General features: G+C 37.6%; 1 protein-coding gene across 1 annotated transcript; it reads right to left on the bottom strand.

The window, feature by feature from the left end:
• Positions 1-3845: 3845 nt before the first annotated feature.
• On the bottom strand, positions 3846-7693 carry LOC131331267 (putative receptor protein kinase ZmPK1). Its single transcript, XM_058365148.1, has 2 exons — positions 6662-7693; positions 3846-5558 (listed from the first exon to the last, which is right to left on the bottom strand). Exons 1-2 carry the CDS (start codon positions 7609-7611, stop codon positions 4103-4105), a joined length of 2406 nt encoding a protein of 801 aa, XP_058221131.1. The 5' UTR covers positions 7612-7693; the 3' UTR covers positions 3846-4102.
• Positions 7694-12779: the final 5086 nt, after the last annotated feature.

The raw sequence follows: 12779 nt of genomic DNA on the forward strand, positions 1-12779 counted from the left end.
GATACGGTACCCTAGGGTTTAGGCACTTTTATAGGGTTTTATGGTGCTCTTTCCTATTATAGAGTTTTAATGATTTAGGCACTTTCATAAAGTTTAGGGTCTTAGGCACTTTCATAGGATTCTCTAGGGTTTAGGTTGTGTGGACTTATAGCTTTACAAAACTATTAAATGGACTTATGGGCTTATGAAATGTCTATTGGACCTATTACTTTATCTCCCAACTATTATTTCACATATTCTGCAACGCATTCAGTGAGGACTTGATACAAATGGATACAGTTCCAGATAGGAATGGCTAAGCACGATTTACTGTGTAATCAGTAAATATTTACAGGCTTACGACAAAGAACATGGTAGATATCAAGCAACTACATCTATATGCGCACGAATTCTCAATGCATGATATAGGATTGTAGATGTCCAAGTACGTGAAATCCAATTGAAGTTAACACAATCTACCTGATGCTTACGTGCGCATGTTGCCAAAAATTGGGAAAAACTATGGGTGGTGGGTTTTTTCAAAAAACGTAAAATTCCTTTTACACAAGATTTATTTTTTTGTTTTTTTAGTGTTGTTGGCATTGAATAATCCATATGTTGCGAATTTATATTTTTGAGTGCCATGTGAATATATAAAGTAGTTGTGGGCACACGCCCTTGAAAATTCGGGTGGGGTGTCATATCTCGTTATAGCCGTACGTGTCGATCAATCAATCACAATTTAATCATCCTAAACAGTTCTATCACAACATCGATTACACTTCAAGAATCCTAAATGATCTACCAATCCACCACATTGATTATATTTCAAAATGTTCCAAACAGTCAACCATATCATGACTCCAACTAATAAATCTATACACGTCATTCCCTTTTAGTATATCACAATACCACACGTAACGTACCAACCCATCACCACCCTACTGCATACCTCTCGCTAATATCGACACTTAGACCTTTTGGATCGCTAGATGGACACCCATCTCCATTCACACTCACCACAATGCATTGCATAACCTATGTCACTCTTAAACAGCCTTACGATACATCCTCTGTTTACAATGATACTAAAGTTACATTTTACGAGTGTCTCGGGTACGGGAACATCAATGAGTCAATAGAGATTGAACAATCGAATTTAGAAAAGGTCTATAGACATTTAAGAGGTGCTAGAAGTGATCATGGGTCAAAACAATGAAGTATGGAGCAAATGCAGCAAAACTGTCCATAGGGTCCTGGTATCGATACAACAAACAAATCAAAAGTTTTGAAGTTACAGTATTGAAATGGTATTGATACAACAGAAAGCTTGTATCAATACAGCGACTTTTCTAGCAGCGATTTCTTCAGATTTTCAAGAATGAAACCCTAACAACAACCAACAATCTAAAGCACGATCAGAGTGCAAAATCAACACAAAAATATAACAATTGCAAGAAATCCCTACCTCGAAATTGACAATTAAAACTCACGTGATTTGAGCAAGCCCTAGCCCTCCAAACTTCGAAATCAACCAATTCTCTTCCTCCAAGCAAAACTCACAAGTTAAATTGCAAGCTCAAGATCACGATTTAGGAGCGGAAAGGTAGTAGGTCTTGGTGGTTCTTGGTGGTTTTAGAGTTTGGGAGAAGTGGAGAGTAAGAGAGAGAGAGAGAGAGACGATCGAGAGAGAGAAAAGAGAGGGAGAGAGCCAAGAGATGAGAGTGAGATATAGAGAAGACTATATTATCTCCTACACTAATCACACTTACACCCCTTCCACTAACAATCTCTTCACATAAGACCCCAATTCAAATAAACTTAACAAACTTCATATTCTCCTCATTTTCTAACACTAAACAAACCTTTAAATAATTTCCGAAAAATACAGGTCTCTACACATTTAACATCGAAATGCCGTTTCAGGTTTTGATAAAGGTAGTAGTGATGGTCCTTTGATGAAGCAAGGTAGAGGCACTAGTGGTGGTTTGATCAGATCAGTTAGATTGACTTACCATCAGTGCGTGGTCTTGCCCTATGGAGGTTAAAGTTGTCATCGAAGATATTTGCTGCAAAGTTGATCGGTTAGAAAAATAGGATTTGTGATTTTCTTTTATTCATAAATTGGCGAATGTAGTTGCATACACTTTAACAATTTCAGGTTAGTGAAGTTTCGATATTTGTACTTGAAAAGCTAGACCTCCTTATTTTGGTTATTGAATCCTTTGTGCAATAATAATCGTCTTCTTTGATATACTACGGGGCTCCTTTTTTATCAATAAAAATTTCTTACCATGTTGACCAAAAAAAGTCCGCACAATATAATTTTTTACATCGTATAAGCATATCTGGACTCACAAAATGAACGACTTAGATATCGCCGAGTGAGACCGTGGTAAATTTTATTCCTTATCCCATCAGGGTAACGTGAAAGGATTTGGATTCCATAAATTTACATATGATAGCATCTATTTTACAATTTTTTTTCTATGGTTGCAACTTTATTTTACAGATTCTGCTTTCTAGATTTGTTTTCAAGAAAAATAATTAACTTCTCCATTTGACAGTATCCGAAACTGATTTTCAGAGAAACAACGTGTCATTAAAGATATAGTACCAAGAAAAAACACTGCATCTTCTTCTTTTGAAAATTTAGCGAATTTTACCAAATACTAATGTGAAAGAACCAGCTTTCGAACCCCTATTTGATCTGGTTCGCGCTTCATTGACTATACGCAACCGTCGATGTAAATTTTGCACACTAATGAAATTTGGTGCGAATGAGTTGAAATTTGGTTCTTGTTTCTTAGTGCACGGTAAGTAGATAGGAAGAACCAAGTTTGATTTTTTTTGCAGGAATCTGCATGACGACCAAAGTAATCTCTCGGCCCGGGTATGAGCACATTGGTTCCATTTATTACTCACAAGTCACAAACAAGCCTTATCAAATGAAGGCAACTTTGCCAACCCACTTTACACATAAACAATACTTCCTCCGTCTCATATTATTTGTCCAATTTCGGATTTTCTTTTGTCCCTAAATGTTTGTTTATTTTAAAATGTTAGAAAATATGGAGTAGTTTCCCATTTTGGCTAAAGATACTAAAAGTGCTTTCTTTCATCACTGAATGGGCTTTTTTTCTTTCACAAAATACTAAGGAAACATTTATCTTCACATTAATTTGGTACCAAGCGATGTGGGAATTTCTCCTTACAATTCGAAGAAGCAACGCATTCAGGGAGGACTCGATATAATGGATACAGTTCCTGATAGGAATGGCTAAGCACGATTTACTGTCCGTAAATATTTATAGGCTTACAACAAAGAACATGGTAGATCTCCAGCAACTAAATCTATATGCGCAAAAATTCTCAACACATGATACAGTATAGAAGATGTCCAGAATTACTCACAGTCTTGTCTTCCTCGTGAAACCCAATTGAAGTTTACACAATCTACCTGATGCTTACGTATGTAGCCAAAAATTGGAAGGAAAAAAAAAAACATACCGAACTTTTGTATTCTATTCACGTAAAATTTGATTTTTATTTTTATTTACTGTTGTCTGCAGTGAATAATGCATACGTTGCCAATTTATATTTTTTAGTACCATGTGAATTTTTACTTCACAGTTTAAAATTAAAGAAGATTACGCAGCTTATGTGCCGAAAGCACATATAGAGATGTTATATATTTGGGAGATAATTTATATTTTTGACATCTGCAAGCATTTCATTGTATATCAGTATTTCAGTAAACAGTGTTTTTGTAAGAGGTTGATGATTGGTCATTTTTGTTTGGTGGATGAGATGTGATTTGGAGAAATGATATTAACGGAACACGTAGCGCAACAACGTATACATCATGTTAATATGACAATTTTATTGACAACTTAATAAGAAGCTATATTTTCGCAACCAATTGTACAGTGCCTCATCAACAAGAAGTTGTGCATATTACTATCTAATAGCTAGAGCAGATTAGAATGATGCATAATTATACAAAATACGAGACTATTTTAAAAGGATGCATGCATAAAGTGAAATTCTGAAACCAAATGATGGGAACCCTTGATTTCAAGTCAATCTTTAATCCATCTTTGCCTCTTAATAGTCATCTGTTTTAATGGGGTAGAAGCCTCTCTATAACTTGACTCATGGTAGGTCTTGCATCTTTATCTTCCTTCACACATTCCAATGCCACTTGAACCAGTATTCCCATCTTCCTTAAATCACATTTCCCTTTCATCACTGGATCGATGATCTCTTCAAGCCACAGTTCATTCTCTCCATTCTCATTCATCTTCTCCCTCACCCACTTCACCAGCCCTCTCTGTTCCATCTCCCCTGTATTTCCAGACCCCTGACCACCCGTTGCCATCGGGCTCTTTCCCGTGACCATTTCCAGCACCACCACTCCATAGCTATAAACATCGACTTTGGATGTGATCGGGAGGTTGGAAATCCACTCAGGTGCCATGTAACCTCTTGTCCCCCTCACTCTGGAAAAGCTTGAATTTTTTCCACCACCCCCTCTGTTTACTAGCTTGGAGAGGCCGAAATCTGCAACCTTGGATTGGAAATTAGAGTCCAAGAGAATGTTTTGAGGCTTCACGTCGCAATGGAGAACCCACTCCAAACACTCTTCGTGCAAATAAGCTAGGCCCCTCGCAGAGCCAACTGCAATATCAAACCTCTTCTCCCAATCAAGGGTGTCAGAAATAAGATTCTCTCCTAACGATCCACACTCCATATACTCGTAAATCAATAGCCTATGATTTCCTTCAACGCAGTATCCCCAAATCTCTATCAAGTTCATGTGGTTAACTCTTCCAATGATGCTTACTTCCGCTAGGAATTCTGCTTCCCCTTGATTAGCCTCGTCGAGTCTCTTGATTGCTGCAACTCTAAGATCAGATAAAACTCCTTTGTACACAATCCCACTGCCTCCTCTTCCGATTTCTTCCCTAAAATTTCTCGTTGCTTTCTTCAACTCGGCATAAGTGAATTTCCTAAACCCACTCACAACTTGAACGTAACTTTGTGTGTTTTCACTTGATCTTTGTTGGGTTTTGTACAACAATAACCATACGAAACAACTACAAATGATTTCAACACCGCCAAATGCAGAGGTGAACGAAACCATAAACTGCAACATCCTGTTTTGTTTGGGTTTCTTGTAACCTCTATCGAGTAGCAAGTTTTGTGTGGTCGGGGGGCAATGCAACCCGATTTCTTGTTTTTGATTTGCATAAAAAGTGACGGAGGCTTTGGGCAGCCTTAGATACAAAGGATCCCAAAATGAAGGGGATCTTTGTCCGTTAAGCAACAGTGACTTTGGAAAACAATTGTAATGACCCGAGTCGTGGTTAAATTTGAAATTGAAGCCGTAGCAATTGCACGTTTGTAAGCATACTTCCTCGCACCTTTCATAGGTGCAATTTTCATAGAAATTGATATCGTAGCCGTAGAACTCTGTGTGAGGGAGTTTGATGAAACTGGATTCGGCTGCGTTGCAGGAGAGGTTGAACTCCGGTTCACACCCGAGAGACCAATCTGTAAGGTTTTTTGCCTTGTACCTGATGGAGAGTTGGCCAACAATGGCATAAAAAGTCTGTAAAGATTATTGCAACAGAATTTTTTCGTGGGAATCAAGGACTCAATGAGCATTAATGGAACTCATGTATCAAGATGGAAGTACTGCTAATTAAGATGGAACTTCATGAATCAAGTTTTTCATGGGATTGGCGCATCCTGTAGTGCAATAGTGTGGGGCTCGGGGAAATTTTTTTCATTGCCAGGTGGATACCACGTGGTACCTGTTCGGTGCATCTGAGCTGTTTATTGTATTTTTTGGATGGCTCAGATTTGGAAAGAGAAAAAGAGAGAGAAAGTGTTGGAGTGAGAGGAGAGAGAGGGTTTCAATCTGAGCCGTTCAAAAATGTATTGAACGACCTGAATGTGCCGAACGAATACCACGTGAGATATATCGAACCAGCACTGAAAATTTTCTGGGGGCAAGGAAACTGTGCCGTTTGTGGTTCATGTAGCAAAAAACCCAAGGGAAAATGACAAGGCTGAGAAATATGTATTGCTCCGAACAAAAAATTTGAAATCTTCAGAAAATAGTAATCTAAACACAAGAGAAGGAAAGAGGATTAAAAAAATTGATCCAGTTTGAAAATCTTATTTTTTTCTGATCATTTTATCCTGAAGAGTTACAATTAATTTTTGTCTCTAAGGCTCTCATAATTAAGTTTTTGCTCTTTATTTCGGATCTTATAGAGTAGAAACTTGATTATGAAAGCCCTCGAGACAAAAATTAATTATGACTTTTTAGGATAAAATGATCAAAAAAATAAGATTTTCGTACCGGTTCAAACGGATTAAAAATTAGAGCACTTAAGAGAACTCTAAGAGCGGTGTGGAAACTTTGTGCGGAGAGTAGTCCGTTATGTTATACGAAAGATATACTTTTTCTTGGTATTTCGTTGAGTTCATATTCACGTTTACGAACTCAAAAATAATGTAAATAAAAAATAATTTTTGATTTTTTGCACAGTATAAAAAATCTTATCAAGATCCTATTATTTTTTAGTTTAAAATTGCCTTTTAAAAAAAGAGACTTATTTCCCGAGAAGTTTACAAGAATAGAGTAATTTCGGAACTATGGAAACATTACCCGGGTAAACAAGAGCATCTCCGGCCAGCATTCTCCCCCGGATGATCATAATTACACATCGCATTGGGCCCACAAACTCCATGGATCCTGCACGGCTCACTTTTGGCTTGCCAAGAAACATTCCAAATCCTTGTCTCCTCATCCAAACTATACAATCTCAGGTTCCCATCCACATCCATTCTCAATCTTCTCCAAACCCCAATCCCATAATCCAAAGCCTTAAACTCAAAATCGTCACTTGATCGGAAATACCCAGATGAATTGAATGCCGCAGTTGGAGTGTTATTATAGCTGGTCCGACCCAACTGCCGGTTGTTCAACCATGGGTCGGGCCAGTAATAGCTGGAAGCCTCCGCGCTGTCAAATAGTAAACGAAGGACGTTATCGTAGTCGAAAAACAGGGTGTAAAACCCAGATGAGAAATTTGTATGGCTTCGAGAGGAGACGAGTTTTGAATTTCGGGTTATGGGTTGGTTTGGAAGAAGGGTGTCCGTCGGTGAATCAAAACTTTCCCAGACCTTCATTGAACCACTTCGATTTCGAAGAACGAGGTTACCAGTATCTAGTAGTTGTAAATAAAGTGGGGAAATTGATTTGGTGTTTGTGGACCAAACAGGGAATTGGGCGGCATCGGTTAGTATGAGGTTGCCGGATTTAAAGAGAGAGAGTTGCGAACGTTCTCCGTTGACGGGTCGGTTGCGATTGGCCATCCAAATCACGGTGAGATCGCCGTCGGATGTGCGTTTAGTGAACCATATAGAAAAGCAATAGGCATTTTCGCCAACGGAGTGGAAGCCGGTGGAGAAGATTCCGTTTGCTGAAATTAGGACGTCGGAAATAGAGAGGGATGAGGGTGCGAGTAACGTATCCTGTGGTGATGAGATTGAAAACAGAGGTGGTAGAGATGATAGGAGTAGGGAGATGAGGAGGATTAGAATTGGGGTATCCATTATTTTTAAGTGTAATTTATCATTTGTAGAATTTAAAGGGGTGTAGTATGTTGGTTTGTACTCCACTAGTTTATAGTGGGGGGGATTGAGGGGCTTGTGAATATATAGAGATCAAGCACCACACATGAGTGTAAAACGTAGAGTGAACGTCAATCGAGGATTGGTACAATACATGTAACTCGGTCCATAAATGTAAATAAAAGAATTGAATAGTCCAGATTCATAGTGTGTGGTCTTTCAGAGTGCAATTTTGTTCACCCTCCTTAAAAATGGAGGGTGAACGTTACCCTCATTCCTATTGATTGAAATGGTGTGGATCTCACTACAAAGTAATGTCATGCTTACTATGTAATACACTTTTGGGTAAGCATAACATTACTTTATGATGGAATCCATGTCATTTCAACAAATATAAAAGATGGTAATGATCACCCTCTTAAGTTGAGAGTGAACAAAACTCAGCTCTTCCAACTTCTTGTCACATATTACTTTTGTCACTAAGAAAAGCTGTGGTATATGAACTAAAACTTGGGTTCCCGCATAATAATTGGGTAGTAAGTGGAGATAGATAGCTAGGAGAAACTTTTAGGTATCCCGGGGATACCAAGCCCCATTGTATCCCCTCCAATCACATATTTCTTATTTTTCGGTCATTTTCCGATCACATATGGATGATCGATTTCGTTCATTTTGTAGAGTTCGGCGAGAACTTTAATCATGCCAAAAATTGTGTTAATCAGACTTTATTTGATACATGATCGGCACACGTAAAAATTGAAGAAAACCAAAACTAAGTCCAAAAATACACTGAATCAAAACCTAGTTTTGGTTTTTTTTTTGCAAATTTAACGTGTGCTGATTATATATCAAATAAAGTCCGATGAACACAATTTTTGGCATGATTAGGGTTCTCGCCGAACTCTACAAAATGAACAAAATCGATCAGTCAAATGTGATCGGAAAATGACCGAAAAATGAGAAACAGACCGGAGGGGATCCCTGGCATACCTAAAAGTTTCTTGATAGCTAGATAGAGAGAGCAACAATTGGAGAAAAAACCTATTGGAAACCGTAATTTTCCCAAGTTGGCAGTATAAAACCATTCAATTTTGGATGAAACCTACAACAACATGAATTTTGGCACAAATGTTCTCAACAAGTTCTGCAAAATGAAGATTTTCGATCATCAAATTAGACTCTTTATGGGCCCAAAATGGCTCACCTGCGCCGTGCAGTTCCATAACCTTCTCAAGAGACCCGTTGCCTGTGAATCTGGACCATTCATATCATTTCATGGACACTTTCATAGATCAGGTTTCATGTATCCTATCATTTTTTACATCAACCAGTTAGACCCGGGAAAGGGGATTGGGGGACCCACGCATGGTTTGATTTTGATCGTAATCGTAATCGATCATTTTGTGAGGTTGTCAAGTTAATCGCCTAAATTGATCGGACATCGACAATAATATGGTCGAAGTTGTTGGTCTAGAAAAACTAAACCATCTAGTATAACTATGAAATATATTGCAATACAAGCGTGTGATGATATGTGGCTGTTGATAGTGTGGGTTTTTCTGCTTGAGTTTCTTGTATGTTGAGTCTGTCTATTCAAGTGAGGTTTTGAGCCATGGCTTAAAATATGTAAGGAAAGATCTTGGTACTTCTGGAAGAATATCTAATGAGTGATGACCATTCTAATGCACTGTTTGGATCAACCCTTAAATATCCCATCTTTTGAGTAACTTCTTCTAATAACTAAGCTTCTGTTTGGATAAACAGTTGTTGCGTGTAATTGTATAAAATGGAAACAATAATACATTATGTTCAAGGTTTATTTTGTTTTACAGGAAACATCGACATCTCATGAAGAAGTACAAGAGCTTTGGTATGAAAAAAGAAATCGAATCAAAACCCGCTAAAAACCCATAAAGGAAAATAGGGAAATTGGAGGGCAGGTTTAGCGTAGGAAAATGTCCTTACAAAAGAAAATTCAAATAGCAAAAATCTGATCCAAACAAGGTGCAATCGGACGGTTTGGATCTCTGGATTGAAGATGACATTTTGGAGACAACTTGACTTAAGTCTTGGCTAGTGGGAAGAATTGAAGTCTTCTTCGACTTGACCCCATTCCACATTCCAAAATAAGTACTTCAAAAATAAGAACTTATTTTCAAGCTTAAAAATAATAGATTTACGAAAATAGTTTTAAAATTTTTTTTTGCAAGATTTGATCTCTCAAACAAAATTCATATAGCATATTTTTTTATTTCAATAAGTTTATTATTTTTAAGCTCGAAATTACAAATAAGTATGAAAACAGAGAGAACTGAGGATGTGGATAATGTATCATGTGGTGATGAGATTGAAAACAGAGGTGGTAGAGATGATAGGAGTAGGGAAATGAGGAGGATTAGAATTGTTTTTCTCAGACAGAGATCAAGCACCACACAATTTTTTTTTTGGCTAAGCATCAAGCACCACACATGCAGTAGGGTGAACATCAACCACAACCAGTTGCCCTCAATGCCCGGGAAAGGAATTGGTGGGACCCCCGCGTGGGATTGGTGTATGTCACTGTTAAAGTAAGAGAACAACAAAATTGACTTGTTCAGACAGCAAAAAAGAAATCCAATCAAAACCCGCTAAAAGCCCATAAAGGAAAGAGGAAAATTGGATGGTACGTAGGTTTAGTATAGGAAAGTGTCCTTAATGGAAGAAAATTCAGACAGCAAAAATCTGATCCAAACAAGGTGCAACGGGCCGGGACAATTTGGGTCTCTGGATTGAAGAGGGCCTTTTGGAGACAACTTGACTTAGTCGTCTTGGCCGGTGGGAAGAATTGAAGTCGATGTCGACTTCACCGAACATGTTGGAGGGTTTCAACCTAAATATTAGTACGAATGAATCAATTGGTTTTAGGTTGGAACCCTTCAAGAAATCTAACATGCTATCAGAACTAGGTCTTAGGTGGTCTCACCTCTCGTGGAAAAGTCTCTATCATCTCCGTAGCCCGAGTCAATCACTCAGCTCCTGACCTGTCACCTCCACGTGCATCCGGGCTACACGTGAATGAGAGTATTAGACTTGTCTCACATCACTTATCTAAGCCACTCAAGCTTGATTAATAAAATCTAGAGATTACTCCACCTATTACCAATTAATTTTAGGTTGAACCCTCTAAAAAATCTAACATTAACTCCATGTACCCTTGGCTGGTGGGAAGAGAATATTGCACATAATAATGATAAAAGTGCTTTCCAAGTGTTAATTTAATTACCGTATAATCAGTACATATTTACAGGCTTACGGCAAAGAACATAGTAGATATCAAGCAAGTACGTCTATATGCGCATGAATTCTCAACGCATGATATAGGATAGTAGATGTCCAGAATTATTGTCTTGTCATTCAAGTACGTGAAATTCAATTGAAGTTAACACAATCTACCGGTATACCTGATGCTTACGTACGTACGTAGCCAAAAATTGAAAAAAACCAGGGATGGCGGGTTTTTTCAAAAAAACGTACCAAATTCTTTTTACATAAGATTTGTTTGTTTGTTTTTTTTTTAGTGTTGTCGGCACTGAATAATCCATAGCTAGGTTGCCAATTTATATTTTTGAGTGCCATGTGAATTTATAAAGTAGTACAAAAGTGAAGATAGATTGTGAGAAGGAAAATGCTAAATATTTAGAAGTTTTACACAAGTTGATGCTCAGTAACTTTATTCTTTTTTCCCCCTGGTGATTTTGTATTGTTATCACAGATTTAAGGTGCCTTCGGGCTAGGATGCGGACGGTCGAAAAGTTGCAAGTGATTCGTCAACTTATGTGCCGAAAGCGATGTTATATATCTGAAATATGTTTTATATTTTTGACATCTACAAGCATTTTGTTGTACATCAGTTTTTCAGTAAACAATATTTTTTTAAAGAGGTTGATAATTGGTCGTTTTGCCTAGGGGATGAGATTTGATTTTAGAGTAATGCTATTATTGGAATTTTTTTTGCAACAATGTATACATCATGCTAATGTGACAATGTAATTGACAACTGAATAAGAAGCTATTTGATAAAACAACCTAGAAGGGGTGAATAGGTTTGAATCCTGTAATGGACAGTTTTTCTTTTGCAAGTAGATTGATTAGCTAAATCAACAGATAATTAATATAATGAAGTACTGAAAATAAATACGAGATGAGACAAAGATTTTTACAGTGGTTCGGCTAATTGCTTAGTCCACTCTTTAGTGATTGTTTCCCCTGAACAATCATCAGTATCCATTATGTTCTCAGAACTTACAACTGGGTTGGATTTCACAGGAGCCAACACCCCTTTACAATAATTCCTCTGGTACACGCAGACCAGAAACTCAGTGGTACACGTAGACCACAACTCAGGTACACGTAGACCTGATTTCACACTTCCAACTGGTACCCTCAGACCAGTTTACAATCTCTCAACACTAGTACATGCAGACCAATAAGATCACACAGAAAGTGAGAGACTTAAATCCTAACTGACAACACAGTGGATTGGGTTCTCTTGCTCACAAGGTAGGATAAGTGGTGAAGATCAATCCCTCTAAGGAAGGGTGATTTACAAGTGTAAGCTCACATACAGAGAGTATATAAATACTACAGTGAAAAACTCTCTTTGAAGTCCGAAGAAGAAGCTCTACAGTGATAATGGACTTGTATTCTTTTAATGCTTTCAAGACTAGTGAGTTCCTTCCGGAGAGAAACTCTTTTTATAGTCAGTCGATGAAACTCCAAAGTCTTCCAATCGCCGCTCCAACGTTCATCTTATTTACTCATGATTCTTCTTTTCGGCTCAACGGGTAACTCATTGAATACTCTGTCACATCTTAACATTACAATCCTGTACACAAAAGTCAATATACTGGATATATATGCCAAATAAATGATTACAAAACATTGATCAGATCATATGCAATGTCATGAAAACAATTAATAGCCCAAGATTCGACAAACATAAAATATGCACGCTTTAGATTTTCTGTGAAACAAAAGAAGATAGCATATCTCAACGACTATTTGCAATTTGCAACTACTGCATATCCTCTTTAAAAAGATTTTTCAAATCATGCCTGCAAATTTCAAATTGAGTGAGGCAAATAATAAATATAGATATGAGAATGAAATCT

This window comes from Rhododendron vialii, chromosome 6a (genome assembly GCF_030253575.1).
Source record: "Rhododendron vialii isolate Sample 1 chromosome 6a, ASM3025357v1".
In the NCBI taxonomy this organism is placed as follows: Eukaryota; Viridiplantae; Streptophyta; class Magnoliopsida; order Ericales; family Ericaceae; genus Rhododendron; species Rhododendron vialii.

Bases quoted from the DNA above. Each gene is read 5' to 3' on its own strand.
- LOC131331267 (XM_058365148.1), bottom strand. From the start codon at position 7,611: ATGGATACCCCAATTCTAATCCTCCTCATCTCCCTACTCCTATCATCT. The intron at 5,559-6,661 runs GTAATGTTTCCA...ACTCTCCATCAG, and splicing joins AGATGCTCTTGTTTACCCGG to GTACAAGGCAAAAAACCTTA.